The sequence below is a fragment of the Bos javanicus genome, chromosome 21, assembly GCF_032452875.1.
Source record: "Bos javanicus breed banteng chromosome 21, ARS-OSU_banteng_1.0, whole genome shotgun sequence".
Taxonomy (NCBI): Eukaryota; Metazoa; Chordata; class Mammalia; order Artiodactyla; family Bovidae; genus Bos; species Bos javanicus.
This window is the reverse complement of record NC_083888.1, coordinates 5735544-5759144: the sequence shown is the minus strand read 5'-3', so window position 1 is coordinate 5759144 and position 23601 is coordinate 5735544. Positions and strand designations below refer to the sequence as shown.

Sequence of the window (23601 nt, the reverse complement as noted above, 5' to 3'; positions counted from 1 at the left end):
ATGGACAGAGGAGCCTGGCTGGCCATAGTCACAGGGTTGCAAAGAGTCAGACACGACTGAGTAACAGAGTGTATGTGCACATACACACACACGTACATGCACACACACACGCGCACGTGCACACACACACACAGAGTGTTTGTGGGATTGTATATTTATCCAGCCACTATGGAAAACAGTGTGAAGTTTTCTCAAAAAAACTAAAAACAGAATTACCATATGATCCAGCAATTTCACTACTGGGGATATATCAGAAGAAAACAAATACACTAATTTGAAGATATAGTGCTGCTAATGCTCATAGCAGCATTATTTACAATAGCCAAGGCATGGAAGCAACCTAAGTGCTTATCAACAGAAGAATGGATAAAGAAGAATGTGGTGTACGTATATATACTCAATGGAGTATTTCTCAGCCATAAAAAGAATGAAATTCTGCTAATCACAACATCAGTTCAGTTCAGTTGCAACAACATAAATGGACCTCAATGAAGTAAGTCAGATGGAGAAAGACAAATACTCTACATTATCACTTATAAGTGGAATCCAAAAGATGAAACAAATGAATGTATATAATAAAACAGAAAAGGTCTCATAGACATAGAGATAAAACTAGTGGTTACCAGTAGGGAGAAGGAAGCAGGAAGGGACAATATAGGGAAATGGGATTAAGAGACACAAACTACTATGTAGAAAATAAATAAGCAACAAGGACGTACTGTACAACGTGGGGAAATAAATATAGCCATTATTTGGTTACAGCCTTAAATGGTATATAATCTATAAAATATTGAATCACTCTGTTGTACATTTGAAACTAATAAATATTGTAATCAACTACACTTCAATTAAAAAAGAAAGAATACAGAGGATGGAAAATAAATAAATTCTTTGAGGCTTCACATCTAGGTGTTTGGGAGCCCATACCCTCTGATCTCTAGTCTGCCTCCCTACAGAGGGTAGACCGAGTTCTCTTTGTGGGGGCTGGTATTAGGTTTGGGGTAGGGCAGGCAGAGATTGGAGGCCATGTGAACCCCACGATGCACAGCCCAGAAGCCCATTCAGGACCACAGCTCTGATTTCCCAGCTGTGAGAGCTTCCAGCTGTGTTCTTCTCTGGTATTATCCTAGGCTAAAGGGAGCTCCCTTGACCAGAGTCATGCCCCTCTCCAGAGGGCAGCCACATCCAGTGACAGGTTAGTGCTGGGGTACAGAGGTCTGGCCCCACTGCTTTAGCTGTAATATCTCTGAAGGGCCACTCAGCTCTAGCGTGCTCTAGAGGGTGGGCTGAGGCCTTTGTAGCAACTGTACCACATTTTAATTTCTCCCTCTGCCCAGTTCAGCTCCCTTCTCTCCCTCACAGATGTGGAATCCCAGAGAACCCCTAAAGACCTCTGTGTATGCATCCACACACATACACACTCATCCTCGCACGTAATATGGGGAAGAAACAATGGCTACAGAAAGGAGATAAAGTCTGATTGGGTCTCTTCTATGCCTTCACTGAGTTTACCTCCCCCTCATTATTCTTTTTCTGGATAGCCAAGATCCTGGGGCCTCCCAGAGGCTGGACTTTCTCCACACTCTTCATATCATCTTGCACCCAGAGAAATGGGTAAATTGATTGTTGGGGGTGCAGAAAGGTTGACTGGCTTCTATCAAATCATGATGTAAGTAGCCACCTAGTGAAGCTACTGAGTAGGACCAGTATTCACCTTAGCCTGCAACCTCATTGTGGCCAGGCCTCAATGCAGTGCTCCAGTGATGGGATTGGAGGTCCCAACCCAGCCAACAAGGAAGAACAGCCAATTCCATTTCCTTAGAAGACCTGACCACGGTTTCCAGGTTCACACCAAAGACATCACAGAAGCACACCTACAGACCTGAGCTGCTCAGGGCAATGTTGAGGAGATGACAGGTCTCAGGGCAGACCTGCAAGACACACTTCAGAGCCACAGGAAGGGAGCATGTACCGAGTGCTGCTCGCTTTTAAGATTTCCTGAGCCTGACACGTGTGGCAAGGAGATACTAATTGCAGAAAATAGAAAATAGCGCCCCTGAAAGTCAGAGTTCCACAGATAGCATGCTTGCTATTCCCTAAACAGAACTCGGATAAAGCCATCTGCATCATAAATCATTCAAGTGCTAAAGCCCATATGATAAATCAAAATGAAAATGTTTTTTAAAAATGAACTAGTTTTATCCATATCTACAAGCAAAATGAATTTTCAGGAATAGGTTCCCTTTGTGTTATGTAAAATCCTCTCCTGAGTCTTATGCAGTAGGGGCACGGAGGGGTAACGGCCACGGAAAACCGTGGGAGAATAACAGGCACAGGATCGGCCAGGCACACTCTTCCCTCCATGTGCTCTGACCAATCTCTCCAGCCCAAGAGCCCATTAATAAAACTTTCACATTCTGGTGTGAGTGTGTAGATTTATTAAAAGCCCTTGTCTAGGCCGATACAGAAACCAAAACTCAAGTTCCATATAAAATATTTGTGTGTGTGTGTGTTTATGTGCATGTACTTATGCATTTGTTTCTCTACTAATAAAATGAAGAATATCTATTCCTTTTAGAAGTATATAAAAAGCCATTCCATTTTGTGAAATTATTTTTTAAAAACATGAGTATAAGAGATGTCGGAGTTTCTTTTATCTATTTTCACTTCGATCTTTCCCCCATAGTCCCCCTTCCTTTTCAACTTTAGCAATACACTATGAGAGGAGCATCAGGTCAACATTTGGGACAAAGGAACTAAAGGCAGGATTTAAGCACCCATTGCTGTCCTCAAAAATACTTCATGGGACAGCGCTCACCAGAACTGGAGCCCTCCTGCAACAGCTTCAGTTAACCGCTTGTCCATCAAATAACTTATGTAGTCCAGTACCTCCAAGAACAGCATCTTGATAACCATTGTTAGAAAACAGATAAGACAGGAAACTTAAGGGTACATGCATAGGAAGCCAAAACCTGATAAAGTAAGTGTGGAAAATCACCATATAATTACATAGTTCATGGGCAACTGCAGGAAAGGGAGGTTTGTCATTTTTAGACAGACACCCAGCAGCTGAAACCTCCTAGAGGGAACAGGTCCCACTCAGCTACTAGCACCCAGCTGCTTTTCATGCCTGATTCCAAAGGAACAGAGGGTAGCTGAAGAAAACTGAAATAAAATCTCGTTTTTACTTATTTAAAAATCCTAATATAATCTTTCTCCCTCAGAGGTCAGCGTGCTTGCAATTAAGAGCTGAAAAGCTACACTGTGGTGGTCAGCCGCAGGAAGAGGGGTTGCCTCCCAGTGACGGGTGTGCGTCTTGGTATACGCCTCCCAGTGACTGTTTGGACAGAAGTAAGAAACAGTTTAGAAAAAAACCAACAGAAGAATTGCCAAATATCTTAGAAAACATACTGACCCATGCCAGTGTAAGAAAATGCCTGCATAATGCTATCCTAGGGTGAAAAAGAGGTATTCCCTGAGAAGGATGCTGGTGGTTCCAGTCTGGATTTGCATGGCCTTAGGAAGTCCCTTCCTCCCTCCACGCCTCCGATTCCCCTTTGGGCAGGTGATCCTCTCCTTCCAGTTCTCTGCCACTTCCACCTCCACTGTGAATGTGAGGTTGAGGCTTCTCCCAAGAAACCACCTCAGGGTCCTGGCTATACATGTGGGCCTATTGCGGAGGCCTCTCAGTAGAGGGCGAAGCAGCATGGGTTCCGTTGCAGGCATGGGGCTTAGAAGAGGCCAGTCTGCTTGTGGGCTTGGCCCTCACTCAGGATATGTTATCTCTTTTATTATCTTTGACTTCTTTAAACAACTCTACACTCAGGTGTAAAAGAGGTTTATGATTGATTTACACCAGAAAATCTCCCAATGGGAATTTGCCCTCATTGAGATTTTCTGAAGAGCAGCCTCTATGAAGAGCTGGAATTAATTGATTATTTGCCAAGGTAACCAAGCAAAGTCAATGACAAGATCATGAAGTTTGTGGGAAGTGACCATAAGCCACACTAAACACACACACACAGATGGACACTGTTCCTGGGGAGGCAGAGAACAGCATTAATTTAACCTCAAGAAGCCCCAGTCCTGGGTGACCCAAACCACCATCCACATGGACGTGTGGGGTAGGCGGCAGTAGCAACACCGTGAGGGGACCCTGGTTTCCTGCCAGACACTTAGTGGTCTCTGCTAGCTCTGAAATCCTACACGATTCTCTACTTGTGGCTGGGCTGAACGTCAAGCATAAAGAACATTCAAATCTGAAATTCTTTAAGTCCAGTAACTTTGAAAAATTGTTTTTGTTATCAAATTTTCTAGATTCCACTGTTGTTTCTTGAATAGATAGTTAAACTAATTAATCTACATAATACCCAGATATATGGAAATACAAATCGACAGCATTTTTATAACACTGTACTTCAATGGTCAGTCTTTGTGATATTTTTATGATGTCTTGTTCAGCTGTTTTTACATCTACTATCACCGACTAACAAAAGAGAACTGAAGTCTTCTTGGAAGTTACAGATTTTATGTTTCTTCCCTAAAATGCTGATATCTGAGTGAATGTGTCCAAAGTACCATCTAGAATGTGAGTTGTGGAAGTCAACTGGCAGAAGACAGCTTAGGAAACTGTACCGGAGCCACTGGCAGAAAGTCAAGGACTCTGACCTCTGACATCAGCTGTAGCTTTATCTAAGCAAATGGAAGACAGAGCTTGACTGCAAGTAAACTGCCAGGTCACTTGAAACTCACAGGGTCTCTGGGATTCAGCACAAGGAGTAGTGCTGCTTTATAGCAGTGACAGTGATGATGGCAGCTAACATTCTCCATGTGGGCACTGGGTGCCAGACACTCTACTAAGGGCTTTCTCCTACAAGGCAGGCACTAATATGATCAGCCTCATTTTATAGGTGGGGAAACTGAAGCAATGAAGAGAAATAATACTGCTCAAGATATGAATCTACATGGAGCCATTAGTCTTAGCTATTACCCTAAATGCTTTCAGTTCAGTTCAGTTCAGTTCAGTCGCTCAGTAGTGTCTGACTCTCTGCAACCCCATGAATTGCAGCACGCCAGGTCTCCCTGTCCATCACCAACTCCCGGAGTTCACCCGAACTCATGTGCATTGAGTTGGTGATGCCATCCAGCCATCTCATCCTCTGTCATCCCCTTCTCCTCCTGCTCCCAATCCCTCCCAGCATGAGGGTCTTTTCCAATGAGTCAGCTCTTCACATGAGGTGGCCAAAGTACTGGAGTTTCAGCCTCAGCATCAATCCTTCCAATGAATACCCAGGACTGGTCTCCTTTAGGATGGACTGGTTGGATCTCCTTGCAGTCTAAGGGACTCGCAAGAGTCTTCTCCAGCACCACAGTTCAAAAGCATCAATTCTTCGGCTAAAGTGAAAGAGGAGGGTGAAAAAGTTGGCTTAAAGCTCAACATTCAGAAAACTAATATCATGGCATCTGGTTCCGTCACTTCATGGAAAATAGATGGGGAAACAGTGGGAACAGTGTCAGACTTTATTTTTGGGGGCTCCAAAATCACTGCAGATGGTGATTACAGCCATGAAATTAAAAGACGCTTACTCCTTGGAAGAAAAGTTATGTCCAACCTAGATAGCATATTGAAAAGCAGAGATATTACTTTGCCAACAAAGCTCCATCTAGTCAAGGCTATGGTTTTTCCAGTGGTCATGTATGGATGTGAGAGTTGGAGTGCAAAGAAAGCTGAGTGCCAAAGAATTGATGCTTTACTAGGAGGTAAAAACGTAAAGATTAAAAATCATTTAAAAAAATAATTACAAAACTATTTTATGCTTTTAAAAAGTTCAAAAATAAATTGAAAGATCTATGTTTTAATCTACTATTTTGATTATTCAGTTTGTTTCTGTACTCACTATTTTTTATTCCATACAACTATTTTAAATTAATTTTCTGGTTATTAATCTTCCCTGAAAAATTAGGAAAGGTTAAGTATTATAGGGCTTCCCAGGTGGCAAGTCTTAATGACCCGTGTGGTCATTCATCTAGAGTCAGACATCCTCGAATGTGAAGTCAAGTGGGCCTTAGGAAGCATCACTACCAACAGAGCTAGTGAGGTAATGGAATTTCAGCTGAGCTATTTCAAATCCTAAAAGACGATGCTGTTAAAATGAAGCACTCAGTATGTCAGCAAATTTGGAAAACTCAGCAGTGGCCACAGGACTGGAAAAGATCAGTTTTCATTCCAATCCAAATAAGAGCAATGCCAAAGAATGTTCAAACTACTACAACTGTGCTCATTTCACATGCTAGCAAGGTAATGCTCAAAAATTTTTCAAACTAGCCTTCAACAGTACACTGAGAAATTCCAGATGTAAAAGTTGAGTTTAGAAAAGGCAGAGGAACCAGAGATCAAACTGTCAACATCCTTTGGATCATAGAAAAAGTAAGGGAATTCCAGAAAAACATCTGCTTCATTTATTATGCTAAAGCCTTTGACTGTGTGGGTCATAACAAACCAGAAAATTCTTAAGGAGATGGGAATACCAGACCACCTGACCTGCCTCCTGACAAACTTGTATACAGGTCAAGAAGCAAGAGTTAGAACTGGACATGAAACAATGGACTGGTTCAAAACTGGGAAAGGAGTACCTCAAGGCTGTATATTGTCACCTTGCTTATTTAACTTATACAAAGAGTACATCATGCGAAATGCCGAGCTGGATGAAGCACAAGCTGGAATCAAGACTGCTGGGAGAAATATCAATAGCCTCAGATATGCAGATGACACCACCCTTTTGGCAGAAAATGAATAGGAACTAAATGGCCTCTTAATGAAGGTGAAAAAAGAGTGAAAAAGCTTGCTTAAAACTCAGCATTCAAAATATAAAAATAATAATGTTTTTCTTGAGTCTCTGCTGTCAGCGTCCTTTCCCTCGCTGGGAGTCACAGTCCACCTCGCCTCCCTAATATGCCCTGCAACACTGCACTGGTCTCTGGACCTGCTGTGGAGGCAGCTCAGACTCTAATCTGGTCCTGCTCCAGAGGTTCAAGAGAGAGGGGACATATGTATACCTATGGCTGGTTCATGTTGATGTCTGACAGAAAGCAGCAAAATTCTGTAAAGCAATTATATTTCAAAAAAATAAATTTTTAAAAATATCTCAACATTCAAAAAAGTCATGGCATCCAGTCCCATCACTTCATGGCAAATAGATGGGGGAAAAATGCAAACAGTGACAGACTTTATTTTCTTGGGCTTCAAAATCACTGCAGATGGTGACTGAAGCCATGAAATTAAAAGACACTTGCTCCCTGGAAGAAAAGCTATGACCAACAGCATATTAAAAAGCAGAGATGTCACTTTGCCAACAAAAGTCCGTATAGTCAAAAGTATGATGTTTCCAGTGGTAATGAATTGATGTGAAAGTTGGACCATAAAGAAAGCTGAGTGCCGAAGAATTGACGCTTTTGAACTGTGGTGTTGGAGAAGACTCTTGAGAGTCCCTTGGACTGCAAGGAGATCAAACCAGTCAACCCTAAAGGAAATCAGTCCTGAATATTCATTGGAAGGACCGATGCTGAAGCTGAAGCTCCAATACTTTGGCCACCTGATGTGAAGAACTGACTCATTGAAAAGCCCTGATGCTGGGAAAGACTGAAGGCAGGAGGAGAAGGGGACAACAGAGGATGAGATGGTTGGATGGTATCATCAACCTAACAGACATGAATTTGAGCTAGCTCCGGAAAATGGTGAAGGACAGGGAAGCCTGGCATGCTGCAGTCCATGGGGTTGCAAAGAGTTGTACATGACTTAGCAACTGAACAACAACAATTATAAATTAAAAGACTCAGGGTCTTCTAGTCTTGACCTTACCATACAATTACTGTGTGAATGTGGTTGGGCCTCAGTTTCCCTTATTAGAGTGTTCCTTTCTCTAACTAAAATAGTTCTGCATGTGTTGAAGTGTCATTCTGTGAACTTAAGAGACACTGCTTGTCAAGAGCAGATGGCTAGGGCCAGTTGCCAAGGCACTGGCTTCTCCAGCCTGGCTGTAACAGCTGCAGGCTACAGTCCCACCTCCATGTTCTGGCGATGTACCAGTCTAAGATGTCACAGAAACATGCTTAAGTTGGCCAGCACCCAGTATGATATTTAGAAGAAAGAAAATAAAAACTTAAGAATGATCAAGTTCTAAGTAATATCAAACAAAAGCATGCTACGCTTCTTCTAATTTCCTCTGAAAGCAGTTCTCATGTTTGCAAAGAGAGTAAGCTTAATATGTCAGCCCATCATACTTCCTGATGTGATGTGTGGGCTGGTAGTTCATCACAAAATCCTCCATTTTATAGGAACCAGTTAAGTTTCAATGCCAATTCTTGTTTTCAAAAGCAAGCTGCCTGATAACCATGGTGTGTATATGTTAGTGTCTTGAAATTACAACAATATTGTTAAAGTAGCAAATTCATCGTAAGTATGCAGTAATCCTATTGCTTAGGGAAAATAAGTTTTTCTTATTCTTAAAAAAAAATCACAATTTTTTTTAAGAATAATCACTTTTATCTTTTCAGTCTACCATGAAAATTCATAGAGACCATAAACAGATTCATAAATTATTTTGTAACTTGTTATTTTGTATACCGTGACTTCTTTCCCAAAATTATTTATTCATTTGCATGTTCAAAATTACTTATTAGGGGCCTGTCAGACATAAAGAACTTGAAAAGACAAACTCTCAGTCTCTGTTACAGGGTTTTTTAAAATCCTCCTATTTTGGAGGCCTACAGACCTCTGCAATTCCATTTTATAAATATCAAGAATTAGTCACCTTAGTAACAATTGTGTTGTGTGTAAAATGCTAAATGTTTATTAAACAGAATTGAAAACTGACTCGTTAGATGTCCTCTAAAAATTTCAGCTCCTGCCTCTATCCCTCTCCTCCCCTTTGCAATGCAACTACGCCTTCAAACAGCATTCTTTAAAAGGCGGCTTTATGGCTTTGGAGGAAGAAGCTGATTTCACAGCCAGATTTGCCACTGCTGTGGAAAACAGAGTGCACATGCAAGCCAGCTGAAGTCATAAGGGCTGCAAGGATTAGGGCCACGGGGGCCTCCACTGCTGCTGTCAAACTGCAATTGGAAACAGCTTTTCCAAAGTACAGCATGAGAAATCAGGAATTCCTGTCCACAGCTCCCCAACCCACAGGGTTTTTAATCAGGCTTGGTATTACCCATTAGAGATCAGAAATATGAAAATCATGATGAAACCAAACAAGAGTATTTTCTAGTTTCCAAGTTTTGTTCTGCCTGGATCCCTTCCAAGCCTGTAATTATTGTCACTCACTAGGAGATGTGGGTTTGATCCCTGGGTCAGGAAGATCCCCTAGAGATGGGAATGGCAACCCATTCCAGTATTCTTGCCTGGAGAATCCCATGGACAAAGGAGCCTGGCAGGCTACAGTCCATAGTGTTGCAAAGAGTCTGACATGACTTAGGGCCTGAACAACAACAATGACCAGTTAAAAAGGGAACCGCTTCTGACTGAGACAGGAGCTCTAGGAAGGCTGGACCCGAAGGCAGGGCAGGCTGAGTTCAGTGACCTGCCTTCCTTCCAACCCCTGGATATGCAGATTGTCTTAACTGCTCAAATTCAGTTATTTCAGCTGTACCTGTCACTTAGGGATAAAGTAATTTTTGCAGAGATCATAGAAAAACTATTGAGAACATTAATAAACTAGAATCATTCAATGAAAGGTTTATTTTCTAAGCCACTCAATGGCAACCCACTCCAGTACTGTTGCCTAGAAAATCCCATGAACGGAGGAGCCTGGTAGGCTGCAGTCCATGGGATCGCTAGGAGTTGAACACAACTGAGCAACTTCACTTTCAATTTTCATTTTTATGCATTGGAGAAGGAAATGGCAACCCACTCTAGTATTCTTGCCTGGAAAATCACAGGAACGGGGAGGCCTGGTGGGCTGCCGTCTATGGGGTCACACAGAGTCGGATATGACTGAAGCAACTTAGCAGCAGCAGCCAGCTAAAGAAAAGATATTTTTCTCAGGAAAACAAGTTCAAATCATCAATTTAGTTTAAAAAAAAATTCAGGATTTGATTTGGGGTTAATCCAGATGTAGCCTAATTTCCAATACCTTCGTCTAGATTTAGAAGACCTAGAGGTCATTTGGAGAAGGAAATGGCAACCCACTCCATCGTTCTTGCTTGGAGAATCCCAGGGACGGCAGAGCCTGGTGGGCTGCTGCCTATGCGGTCGCACAGAGTCGGACATAACTGAAGCGACTTAGCATCAGCAGCAGCAGCAGCAGAGGTCATTTACGGCAACCTAAACTTCATTTGTCAACTTTTCAATGATCCTTGAGACACAAATGCTAAACTAGGAAAATAAATTAATCAGAGATTTGATTTAAAAAATGAGCTTATCAGATAAACTACAAGCACATCTGTTACATATGTCACTCATTCTGATCATGATACAATGCTATGTTATACAGGGATTAGGTAACACCCAAAAGTGGGCCAGCTGTAACTTTCACCTTGAAAGATTCTTAATTAAAATTCCCTTAAATGTATGACTGCTAGGCAAGGAAGGAGTTATGACTTGATTTTTTTTTTAACTTGCCTTAAAAATTCCAGTCAAATTCCATCTATACAACCAAACTTTCCCTGGTCACCTTGAGTCAATTTCTCTTGTTTTTCACAGCAAGTTTCTGGGATCTCTCTTCGGCACATAACAAATATAGTTGCTGCTGCTGCTGCTGCTGCTGCTAAGTCACTTCAGTTGTGTCCGACTCTGTGCGACCCCATAGACGGCAGCCCACCAGGCTCCCCCATCCCTGGGATTCTCCAGGCAAGAATACTGGAGTGGGTTGCCATTTCCTTCTCCAGTGCATGAAAGTGAAAAGTTAAAGTGAAGTCGCTCAGTTGTGTCCGACTCTTAGCGACCCCATGGACTGCAGCCTACCAGGCTCGTCCATCCATGGGATTTTCCAGGAAAGAGTACTGGAGTGGGATGCCACTGCCTTCTCCAAATATGACTGTGGCTCAGACCATGAACTCCTTATTGCCAAATTCAGACTTAAATTGAAGAAAGTAGGGAAAACCACTAGACCATTCAGGTATGACCTAAATCAAATCCCTTATGATTATACAGTGGAAGTGAGAAATAGATTTAAGGGCCTAGATCTGATAGATAGAGTGCCTGATGAACTACGGAATAAGGTTCGTGACATTGTACAGGAGACAGGGATCAAGACCATTCCCATAGAAAAGAAATGCAAAAAAGCAAAATGGCTGTCAGGGGAGGCCTTACAAATAGCTGTGAAAAGAAGAGAAGTGAAAAGCAAAGGAGAAAAGGAAAGATATAAGCATCTGAATGCAGAGTTCCAAAGAATAGCAAGAAGAGATAAGAAAGCCTTCTTCAGCGATCAATGCAAAGAAATAGAGGAAAACAACAGAATGGGAAAGACTAGGGATCTCTTCAAGAAAATCAGAGATACCAAAGGAACATTTCATGCAAAGATGAGCTCGATAAAGGACAGAAATGGTATGGACCTAACAGAAGCAGAAGATTTTAAGAAGAGGTGGCAAGAATACACAGAAGAACTATACAAAAAGATCTTCACGACCCAGATAATCATGATGGTGTGATCCCTGACCTAGAGCCAGACATCCTGGAATGTGAAGTCAAGTGGGCCTTAGAAAGCATCACTACCAACAAAGCTAGTGGAGGTGATGGAATTCCAGTTGAGCTCTTTCAAATCCTGGAAGATGATGCTGTGAAAGTGCTGCACTCAATATGCCAGCAAATTTGCAAAACTCAGCAGTGGCCACAGGACTGGAAAAGGTCAGTTTTCATTCCAATCCCAAAGAAAGGCAATGCCAAAGAATGCTCAAACTACCGCACAATTGCACTCATCTCACATGCTAGTAAAGTAATGCTCAAAATTCTCCAAGCCAGGCTTCAGCAATATGTGAACTGTGAACTTCCTGATGTTCAAGCTGGTTTTAGAAAAGGCAGAGGAACCAGAGATCAAATTGCCAACATCTGCTGGATCATGGAAAAAGCAAGAGAGTTCCAGAAAAACATCTATTTCTGCTTTATTGACTATGCCAAAGCCTTTGACTGTGTGGATCACAATAAACTGTGGAAAATTCTGAAAGAGATGGGAATACCAGACAACCTGACCTGCCTCTTGAGAAATCTGTATGCAGGTCAGGAAGCAACAGTTAGAACTGGACATGGAACAACAGACTGGTTCCAAATAGGGAAAGGAGTACATCAAGGCTGTATATTGTCACCCTGCTTATTTAACTTATATGCAGAGTACATCATGAGAAACGCTGGACAGGAAGAAACACAAGCTGGAATCAAGATTGTTTGATTCCATGGGAGAAATACCAATAACCTCAGATATGCAGATGACACCACCCTTACGGCAGAAAGTGAAGAGGAACTCAAAAGCCTCTTGATGAAAGTGAAAGTGGAGAGTGAAAAAGTTGGCTTAAAGCTCAACATTCAGAAAATGAAGATCATGGCATCTGGTCCCACCGCTTCATGGGAAATAGATGGGGAAACAGTGGAAACAATGTCAGACTTTCTTTTTCTGGGCTCCAAAATCACTACAGATGGTGACTGCAGCCATGAAATTAAAAGACGCTTAGTCCTTGGAAGGAAAGTTATGACCAACCTAGATAGCATATTCAAAAGCAGAGACATTACTTTGCCAACAAAGGTTCATCTAGTGAAGGCTATGGTTTTTCCAGTGGTCATGTATGGATGTGAGAGTTGGACTGTGAAGAAGGCTGAGCACCGAAGAATTGATGCTTTTGAACTGTGGTGTTGGAGAAGACTCTTGAGAGTTCCTTGGACTGCAAGGAGATCCAACCAGTCCATTCTGAAGGAGATCAGCCCTGGGATTTCTTTGGAAGGAATGATGCTAAAGCTGAAACTCCAGTACTTTGGCCACCTCATGCGAGAGCTGACTCATTGGAAAAGACTCTGATGCTGGGAGGGATTGGGGGCAGGAGCAGAAGGGGATGACAGAGGATGAGATGGCTGGATGGCATCACTGACTCGATGGACGTGGGTCTGAGTGAACTCCAGGAGTTGGTGATGGACAGGGAGGCCTGGCGTGCTGCGATTCATGGGGTTGCAAAGAGTCGGACGTGACTGAGCGACTGATCTGATCTGATCTGATCTGATATAGTTGCTAGTAAATGAATATTCCCCAACTAGATTCTGAGCTGTTTCCCCAAAAGCAACAATTGTGTCTTATTCATTTCTTTAAGCCATCTCCTCCCCTGTTCTGAAATTAAAAAGTAGAATTCTAAATAAACAAACAAAAAATTTCTCTTCCATTGTCTAAAATGTATTATTCATTTCTTAGGGAAGAAAATATTTTCAGAAAAAGAGTATTGACAAATAATGGACAAAATTTCAGAAAGGAGAAGAAAGCTCATGGGGGGAGAACATTATGCACAAACTGGACGATCAGTAAAGGTGAACTAAGGATCTGAAACAGCACTTAACTCTCACAATAAAGCCTGCCCCAAACTGGAGCAAATTTAGACTCGTTAGGACTTTCTTCAAGAAGCAGCAATCAATTCTTGAATAAAAATTTTCCAGAAAATCCTTGTCCTCTAATAAAAGCAATTTCTTAAGAACACCTTGGAAATCTACTTAATGACCATAAACAGATTCATAAATTATTTTGTAACTGGCCATCCAAAATACTGCAACTTCTTTCCCAAAATTGTTTATTCATTTGTATGTTCAAAATTACTTATTAGGCACCTGTCAGACATAAAGAACTTGAAAAGACAAATTCTCAATCTCTGTTATAATATTTTAAAAAATATTTTGGAGAAATTCTCATCAAGATGGTCAAATCAAGAAATAATTCTTGGTCCATCATCTGGGCCTCACCTTTGTTCTGGCAATGAAATCTACTTGCTAAGAGCAATAAAACCTGAACGGCCTTACCTTCGTGAATATACTTCTTTTGAGCATCTTCAGGATCAAGTAACTCCAGTAAAGATTAAGAACTTGGAGGACCATGAGCTGTAGGTTGAGGAAGATGTATGAAAAGAAGGGTTGAAGGTAGTGCAGAGGCAGAATCAGCGTGCAATATAAAATCCTGAAAAACCAAACAAATGAGAATGTTTCGTTACAGTCAAAGCACTTCCGAATTTTCAGTGAGGAAACAGGTACTTTTTCTCTGAAAGGCATACAACATTTATTTAATTTCTAATAATGTTCAGGAAAGACCCACAAGAAAACAATATGGTAATATCACCTTTTATATCATTTTTGGAAAGTCACAAATGTTCCTCTACATCAGTTTGCTCTCTGCAAAGAGAACTGTATATCCTAACCCCACTCACCTTCCCGGGATTGGAGAACATGAGATAATGCATGTGTGCATGGGGTTATTATTGCCTTTTGGACACAGTCTCATCTATTTGGCATCAAAAGTGAACAGGAAATTTTACATCAGTAAATTTTCTGGATAAAACAGACTTTTTTATAGACTTTTATAGAATAAAAATTCTATTATTACTTTTATAGAATAAAAATTCTATTATTACTTTTACTTCCACTTTCTGAAGTGAATTGAATACTTTATTAATTTCATAAACAGACTCCTGGACACAATATGAACTGCCCTCAACGACCAGGATGCACAGTGCTTTCAGATACAATTGCAGTATGAAGGCTATCTGTTGTCTTCCCAAACTGCAAACATTGCTGTTTGTAAATATAGTTTTTTGTATATACGTTTGTAAATATAGTTTTTTCATACAAAATTGGAAAAATAAGAACGCTGCCCATAAAATTACAATTAAAAAAAATAATACTGTTATTTTGTGCATTCTTCTCTAACCTTTCTTACATATATTTAAATTTTATTTTTAAATTAACATATAGTAAAATTGACTATTTGGGGGTGTGCAGTTCTACAAATTACAATAAAAGCATAGATTTTTGTAACCACCACCACGATATTGAGACAGAGTGGTTCCATCAACCCCCAAACCCTGGTGCTGTCCCTTTATAGTCATGTCTCCAGACCTAGCACTTGGCAACCACTTGTCTAGTCCCCATCCCTTTAATTTTGTCTTGTCAAGAAGGCCATATAAATGGAATCATACAGGGTGTCAGCTTTTGAGATTGCATTCTTTCACTCAGCACAGAGCCTCTGAGATTCATGTAAGTTGTTGTTGGTCTCAATAGCACGATTTTTTTAAACTAGTGAGTGGTATTCCATTGTGTGGGTATACCCATTAGTGACCATTTGCATTGTTTCCAGTTTTTGATACTTGTGGACAGACTGCTATAAATATTTATGTAATATATATGTTTTTGTGTACACATGAGTTTTCATTTTTTAACGGTAAATACATACAGGTGGGACTGCTGGGTATCACACTGCCAAGTATACACTAAACTTTGCAAGAAACTGAAAACTTGTTTTCCAAAATAACTCTTTTGCATCCCAATCAGCAAAGAATGAGAATGCCAGTTGCTGGTCATCTTCAGCAGCACTTATTATTATTCTGTAGAGACTTTGCCACTGTAGTAAAAGTATCACTTGTGGAATCTTACATTCAGTTTCATTTAGCTTTAAATCAAAACAGTTTACACACAATCCCTAGAACCTTATTTCTGACAAACAGCAAGGAGATCTGGATCCACAGGTAGGGACAATGCCCACGGTCAGCTTGAAGCGGTTACAGAAGATGGACCATCAGCCCCTCTGCCACTTATAAGGTTTTAAGAGTCCAGACTCCTTGAGGGGGAAATCTTACAGCATGCAGGTAGCTAGATATGAGCAGAGAAAAGGTAGCAGGAAATCACATATCTTGTAAACAGCAGGGGTCCACAGATAGACAAAGCAAAGCAGAAACCTTCAGACTGATAGGAAATTGGGTGATGAGGGTCTGAATAGAAGACAAAGAAAGGTGGGGAAAGGTGGGAATCTCCTGTGTTCAAATGTAACCTTTTGCTCATTATGATCTTATTAAAAATAAAATTAGCCTTATAGATAAGAAGTACCCATCATGTACTGACACTTCTGATTTAAGCTAAATAAGGACAAAAATCCCTCTTCCTTTCAGGAAAATGGAGCTGGCATGAAAACCAGGGAAGATGCCCCCCAAATTACTCCTTAGTGAATATCATGCCCCTTCATTAGTATGCTCATCATAACCAGTTTAGCAAAGAAATCCAGTGTGGCAGCTCCTCACCTGCCTGCTCACTCTCCCTGAGAGCGTATCCTTACTTAAATAAACCCCCACTTTACGTTCTTAAAAAAAAAAAAAGTTTACACTGTTTGAACAATTTGGTGTGTTAGGGGAAGCACACTGACTGAATCTGCCAATCCTGGCCAGGCACCATAGTCATCATTTGCATGAGCTGTTTTATGACAGGAGGTCCTGGTAAGGACATGGAACTAGTAAGCCACCACCAACCGGAAGAGACACCACGTGTCTGACCACTTCCCAGAATCCTTGTCACTGGCATCCATCTTGGCGGAGCAATGTGTGCACCACCAGGAAGGACTCTGAGTCGGGATGATTGGTCAGAGACAACCCAGAAACTAATCCCATCACCATAAAACCTGAGACTGAGAGCCATGGGGCAGAGCAGTCCTCCTGGGTTCCCTTACCCTTCTGCTCTCCACCCTTTCCCAATAAAATCTCTTGCTCTGTTAGCACGTGTGTCTCCTCAGACAACTGGTTTCTGAGTGTTAGACAAGAGTCCATTTCTGGGCCCTGGAAGGGGTCCCCCTTCCTGCAACAAATGGTGACTCTGGTGTGGACTCTTCTTCACCACCACTGACATCCTGACTACTTGGGGTACTCAACTGACATACTGACCACTCAGGGTGCTTGGGGACCAGCTTGCCCACCAACGGACCAGACCCAGCAGCTCCAACTGGGACCCTTTTGTCCTTGGTCTCCTCCTGACGCAGACAACTGGCCAGGGTGCCCCGACCGGGTAAGGAACAAGAGACTCTACTGACCTCTCTCACCTTCACTCTCTCTTTCCTCTCCTTAACCCTTCCTATCCTACCCTTTTTTCTAGTCCCCCAGTCTTAGACACAGGAATCTGGTCGAAGGGCCTCAGACTGAGCTGAGGATCGGAGGCCAATCACCCCTGCTTGGCAGAGAACTTGAATTCTGGTCCTGTTCTGGTTTCTGGTTTGAATTCTGGTTCTGTTCTGGTCTGGCCTGGTCTCTGGTAGGGCCGATTTCTAGTCCTCCCTTCTTTGGAAGCCCAGTAGTCCCATAACACCTGAGTATCTGCAGGTGGCAAGAGATGTCTGTAAGGTCACCCCTTTTGTGCCCCCATCCCACCTCCTTCCCCCTTTTCTTTCAGCCTGACTTCCTTTCCTCCCTTTGAAATCTTTGAAGACTTGAGATTACTTTCATTCACTCTGGTAGAACTTGGATCTGAAGTTCTGTGTCTCTATAGGAGGTTTTCTGAGAGAATGTAATCTTGTATTTACGGGAGTGTCTGATTAGGATGGTTGGGTATGTGCATGTGTTCTGTGTTGTGATTTATGATGGCCATTTTGCTTTGTGTGGCTGCCATTTTGTTTAGACCTGTGCTGTTTTGTTAGAGCTTGATTTTCTCTTCCTTGCCTTGAGATCAGGGCTCTTAGGAACACTAATCTAGACCATCTCTAATTCTTAAGACTGAAGGGCAAATGGGAAGAAGGTTTTAAAAATATTATTTATCCCAACTGTTATTTATAAACTAGTAAATTTTATATTGTAATATCTGATTCAGGACTAGGTTTAGAAAATGAAGCCAAATCTTGTGTTGTGGCTCTCTGGATATGTGTGTGTCTCAGTCTCTGGATAATATTGTTGAGATTAATTTGTAAATGAGCTCTATTTAAATGGCTTAAAGAAATGTAAGTGCTTACAAATCAAACAATTCTAAATTAAGCTAAATGAATTTCAGGTTCTTGTGAACTAGGAAAAATTCAATATTAAATTAATACTTGGTGATATAGACATGTCTTTAGAACCATCAATAAGTATAATACTTCTGTTGTACCTAGATTTACTAGAGGTCAAATAAGACTGTATTCTCTTTGTTACAGATTTGTTAACAAGGAAAGAAACAAACACAACCTGGAAGACAAACTTTCAGGGAAGTGCTTTCAGTAAGAAAAGGTGTGAGAAATGAAAAAGTAGTGAAATGAGTGAGTTACGCATGATCAGGACTTTCTAAGACTGGATTACAGTTAGTTGGGTAAGTAGATTTTGTTAGGAATGACTTAGCCACAGGAAGACTGGTTAGAACCAACGGGGTCCAAGATGGCAGAATGCACTGCCACTAGACCCTGAGCCTTGGTGTGTACACCCACTGTGACACACGCAAGCTAAGTGACACACCCCACAGTGTTGGCTAAATCTGACTGGCTGTTCTAAACCCTTTTGATTTTGGGGGGACAAAATTTCCTAAATCAAATTCTATCGAAGTTCTTTTGACCTCTAGCTAACTTTGGGATGCTTCAGAGGGCCCCTGAAACATCCCAAAGAGAGATATATTAAACCAGTTGTGTTTATTTGATTGGTTAAATTACATGGGAATTATTATCAAATGAGTAATAAATCCTCTCAGGTTATATTGTATGACAAATGCTACTTATATAGATAACCTAGAACTTATACGGAGTTCCTAAAATTTTGTCATGTTCTGATATTCTAATGGGAAACCTGATGACTTTACAAAGGTTAACAAAAGGACTGAACTAGTGAACATGCTTATAACTATTATGGTTTCTATCTGAAAAAATTTACGGGTTTGAATCAGTGTTTCCCAGGAGTAGGGTAAATATTCCCCTCAAGCTAATTATGACATTAATTTGGTAAAATTATAAACAAATGGAAACAATTATCTTTTCTATATGACCCCTCCATACATTGGAAACTCTTAGGTTTCCAATAACTTTATCAGACAAGTTAGGAAGGTTATGTCACTAACAAGTATAGAAATCTCAAGGAATTTTTCAGACCGTGAAAAGTGAAGACTTCACCCAGATTTGTTAGGCAAAATCTGTGATAAGCCTTTGGCATGACTTTCCTAGCCCTGAAAGATTTTATTCTAAAAGTTTGGTCTGAGATTCCATAAAAGTTTCAGCAAAGCAAAAAGTCTATGATCAATTATTGTTATATAAATCATCAGGTCAGGTTTATTCACACCAGAACTATTTTGCAAACAAACTAGTCTTAATTTGTTTACATTTGGTAAAAATGAGGGTGATTTTAGGGAGAAAAAGATGTTTAATAAATATTAAATCCCAGTTTGTTAATGAAGGTCTGTATCTACTAAGACCCATTTCCTGAATAGTTCTTTGCTGTTATGGTATATTAATGCAAAATTCACTTGAATTATTAAGAGACACCCTAAGTTTGTTTCTGAAGCTTATCTCAGTAATTTATCTTTGGACGAAGATCAGATGCCTCACAATCTACAAGCAGAACCGGAAAAGGACATAATTTAATGGGCTGTCTCCAACCTGGATGGAAGGACCTTTTTATCAGGTACTCTTAACTAGCTCATTCACAGTGAAATTGAAGGTAAATTGACTCGTAGATTAATTCCCACTTCCAAAGGCCCTTACACTGGACTAGTCTATAGAGAGGACAGCTGACCTGATCTCACCTTAAAATGACACCCAGAGGAGAAACTGTACTACACCAGGATGAGAAGAAGACAACATTAGAGATAGACAGTTTGCCTAAAACGCTGCACCTGATTCATATGATCATTTATAATGTTTTCTCGACTTCTTAGACCTTTGCATATAAATCAAACGCTTTTCTATCATAGGCCTGATCCTATGCTAGTTTTAGAAATCAATCCAATTGTTGGGATTGTGGCCAATTACCTGTGTCCAGTTCTGGGTTATCTTGGTGAATTTCTTCACTCCAAGGCTCAGATTGGTTGGCCCTGAGAAAATTTACTTTACAAGGAAAATTATAGTCATGTTCAGGTCACTACTGATACTACTGGATGGGATCTCCTCACTTGGCCAGTTAATAATGCCTGCTTTGACCCTGGTCATAAATTTGAGTTTTCTTCTATTACTCAAGCTCAATCAGAGCAACAAGCAAAGTTTCAGCAAAGGAAAAAATCTCCCACAATTACAGGATGGATTAATATAGATAACACCAGGCTATGATAATTTAGGTTTAAAGTCTCCTCTATGTTGGGAACAATTAAGTCATACTAAGGATGTGAAAGTCGGACTGTGAAGAAAGCTGAGTGCTGAAGAACTGATGCATTTGAACTGTGGTTTTGGAGAAGACTCTTGAGAGTCTCTTGGACTGCAAGGAGATCCAACCAGTCCATTCTAAAGGAGATCAGTCCTGGGTGTTCTTTGGAAAGACTGATGCTAAAGCTGCAACTCCAATACTTTGGCCACCTCATGTGAAGAGTTGACTCATTGGAAAAGACTCTGATGCTGGGAGGGATTGGGGGCAGGAGGATAAGAGGATGACAGAGGATGCGATGGCTGGATGGCATCACCAACTGAATGCACATGAGTTTGGGTGAACTCTGGGAGTTGGTGATGGACAGGGAGGTCTGGCACGCTGCAATTCATGGGGTCACAAAGAGTCAGACATGACTGAGTGACTGAACTGAACTGAAGGATAATCAGTCTAGTAACACTAGGAAACTGGGCTATGTACCTTATAGACAGTGCCAATATATAATTTCCCTGGAAGATAAGGATTCATATGGAATAGACTAAGTCAGATGACCAAGGATATACTGGGCTGCATCTAATGGAAGCTCTTAGCTTAATTCTTACTTATGACTTTAATACTGCTGGCTATGTTATTTGTATTTCACCTGTTTTACAAAACTGCTGTTTCTTACATTACCAAGTGTGTGACTGAGCCTTTGATAAAATAATATGTAGTTTCATATGAGATTGATAACAGTGTAACTCTAGATATGGGAAGAAGAACAAGAGAGAATGTTTCCTGGACCAAGAAGCTAGTAAGACAGGTGGTCCAGAGAATTTTGGATACTGTTTTATGGCCTAGTCCAGTAATAGCACATTGAATGGTCTATTGGAGAAATATTTGCCAGACCTGGGAATTGTCAGCATTCTCAGTACCATGGGAGACAATGGTCATGAGATGTGCCCCCAAAATCACAGTCAAGCTTATGACCATGAAGGGGCCCTATCAACTGAAAACTGACACTTGCCATCTACCTCTACAAAGATCAAATCATGGCCACTGCAGCTGCTGACCTTTAACACCCCTGAAAGGAGTTCAGGGTGGAGATAAAAAAACAAAGTGCTCTGGGAAAAACTGCAAAAACAGTCCTTCAGATAGATATTTTCAGGAAAAGATTTTATGAATCCAAATCCTTGCAACTTCTTATACCTAGAAAAACACTAACATTGTTAATTATAGTTCTGCTTTGGCTATTAAGGAGAATATCACAATTAAACATCAAAATAAAGTAGCTATGGTTCAGATATCCATGGAAATAAGTAAGTCACAGTATGGGTGTAATTTCAGACTGAATTTGAGTTTTCTGAGCTGTGTCAGACTTAGATGCCACCAGACATTCTCAGAACAATGTCTGCAGGAAGCTAATAACTGCAACCTTACTTTTTATAAAACTAGGCAACTGGCTACCTGGCTACAAGTGTTCCCAAAGTGCCAGGTCCAAACCTGGTTTCACGCTTATTCTTCTGAAAAGAAATGAGATTTATTCTATTAAAATTTGAGCTGTCACTCCTCCAATTACTTCTAGTTGGGTCTGTTACACCAAAATAGGAGACCAAGAGATTGACATTTTAAACATACAAAACTCAGATCTAGGACTTGGAAATCAGAACTACTTCCAGTTCAGTGTCTGTTCTCCAAACTGAGGCAGTCCTATGCCCCATTTTGACAGGAAGTTATCAGTCATAGTTTCACAATTCCCTGAATTAAAACCAAGCAGGATTCTGTGGGACTCTAGAGTACAGATCTGCTCTGTGATCTCCATTTCTCGTTTGTAGGATCTAGGCTTCACTCAGCATCCTTGACCTTCCCTGAGTCCCAAAAGGCAGATTCAAACAGTTGCTGATCAGGGAAGGGAGGGGATACAGAAACAGAGGAGGAGCAACCAAATGGTGGTACAGCCTTGAGGCAGGGTCCAGGTTTTCATTCCAATCCCAAAGAAAAGCAATGCCAAAGAATGCTCAAACTATCGCACAACTGCACTCATCTCACACACTAGTAAAGTAATGCTCAAAATTCTGCAAGCCAGGCTTTAGCAATACGTGAACAGTGAACTTCCAGATGTTCAAGCTGGTTTTAGAGAAGGCAGAGGAACCAGAAATCGATTGTCAACATCTGCTGGATCATCTAAAAAGCAAGAAAGTTCCAGAAAAACATTTATTTTTGCTTTATTGACTATGCCAAAGCCTTTGACTGTGTGGATCACAATAAACTGTGGAAAATTCTTCAAGAGATTGGAATACCAGACCACCTGATCTGCCTCTTGAGAAATTTGTATGCAGGTCAGGAAGCAACAGTTAGAACTGGACATGGAACAATAGACTGGTTCCAAATAGGAAAAGGAGTTCATCGAGGCTGTATATTGTCACCTGCTTATTTAACTTATATGCAGAGTACATCATGAGAAATGCTGGGCTGGAAGAAGCACAAGCTGGAATCAAGATTGCCAGGAGAAATATCAATAACCTCAGATATGCAGATGACACCACTCTTATGGCAGAAAGTGAAGAACTAAAGAGCCTCTCGATGAAAGTGAAAGAGGAGAGTGAAAAGTTGGCTTAAAGCTCAACATTCAGAAAACGAAGATCATGGCATCCGGTCCCATCACTTCATGGGGAATAGATGGGGAAACAGTGGAAACAGTGTCAGACTTTATTTTGGGGGCTCCAAAATCACTGCAGATGGTGATTGCAGCCATGAAATTAAAAGACGCTTACTCCTTGGAAGCAAAGTTATGACCAACCTAGATAGCATATTGAAAGGCAGTGATACTACTTTGCCAACAAAGGTCCGTCTAGTCAAAGCTATGGTTTTTCCGGTGATCATGTATGGATGTGAGAGTTGGACTGTGAAGAAAGCTGAGCGCCGAAGAATTGATGCTTTTGAAATGTGGTGTTGGTGAAGACTCTTGAGAGTCCCTTGGACTGCAAGGAGGTCCAACCAATTCATCCTAAAGGAGATCCGTCCAGGGTGTTCACCTGACAGATGTTGAAGCTGAAACTCCAATACTTTGGCCACCTCATGCAAAGAGCTGACTCATTTGAAAAGACCCTGATGCTGGGAAAGATTGAGGGCAGGAGGAGAAGGGGACGACAGAGGATGAGATGGTTGGATGGCATCACCGACTCAATGGACATGGGTTTGGGTAAACTCCAGGAGTTGGTGATATACAGGGAGGCCTGGTGTCTGCTGCTCATGGGGTCGCAAAGAGTTGGACATGCCTAGCGACTGAACTGAACTGATAAGGACACAAGCAATTTATGAAAGAAGAGTTTTATTGAACTCTCCAGCCAGTACCAATTCGGTTTAAAATTTGCTAATTTAAAAAAT

At 41.1% G+C, this 23601-nt stretch overlaps 1 protein-coding gene across 2 annotated transcripts in view; it reads right to left on the bottom strand.

Annotated features, from left to right (window-relative positions):
* CERS3 (ceramide synthase 3) overlaps positions 1 to 23601 on the bottom strand; it is a 169732-nt gene that overhangs the window by 43322 nt on the left and 102809 nt on the right. For both annotated transcript variants that reach the window (XM_061394236.1, XM_061394235.1), the window contains exon 10: positions 13985 to 14138. In XM_061394236.1, the coding sequence (XP_061250220.1) occupies positions 13985 to 14138 (154 nt within the window). The remainder of the gene's footprint in view (positions 1 to 13984; positions 14139 to 23601) is intronic.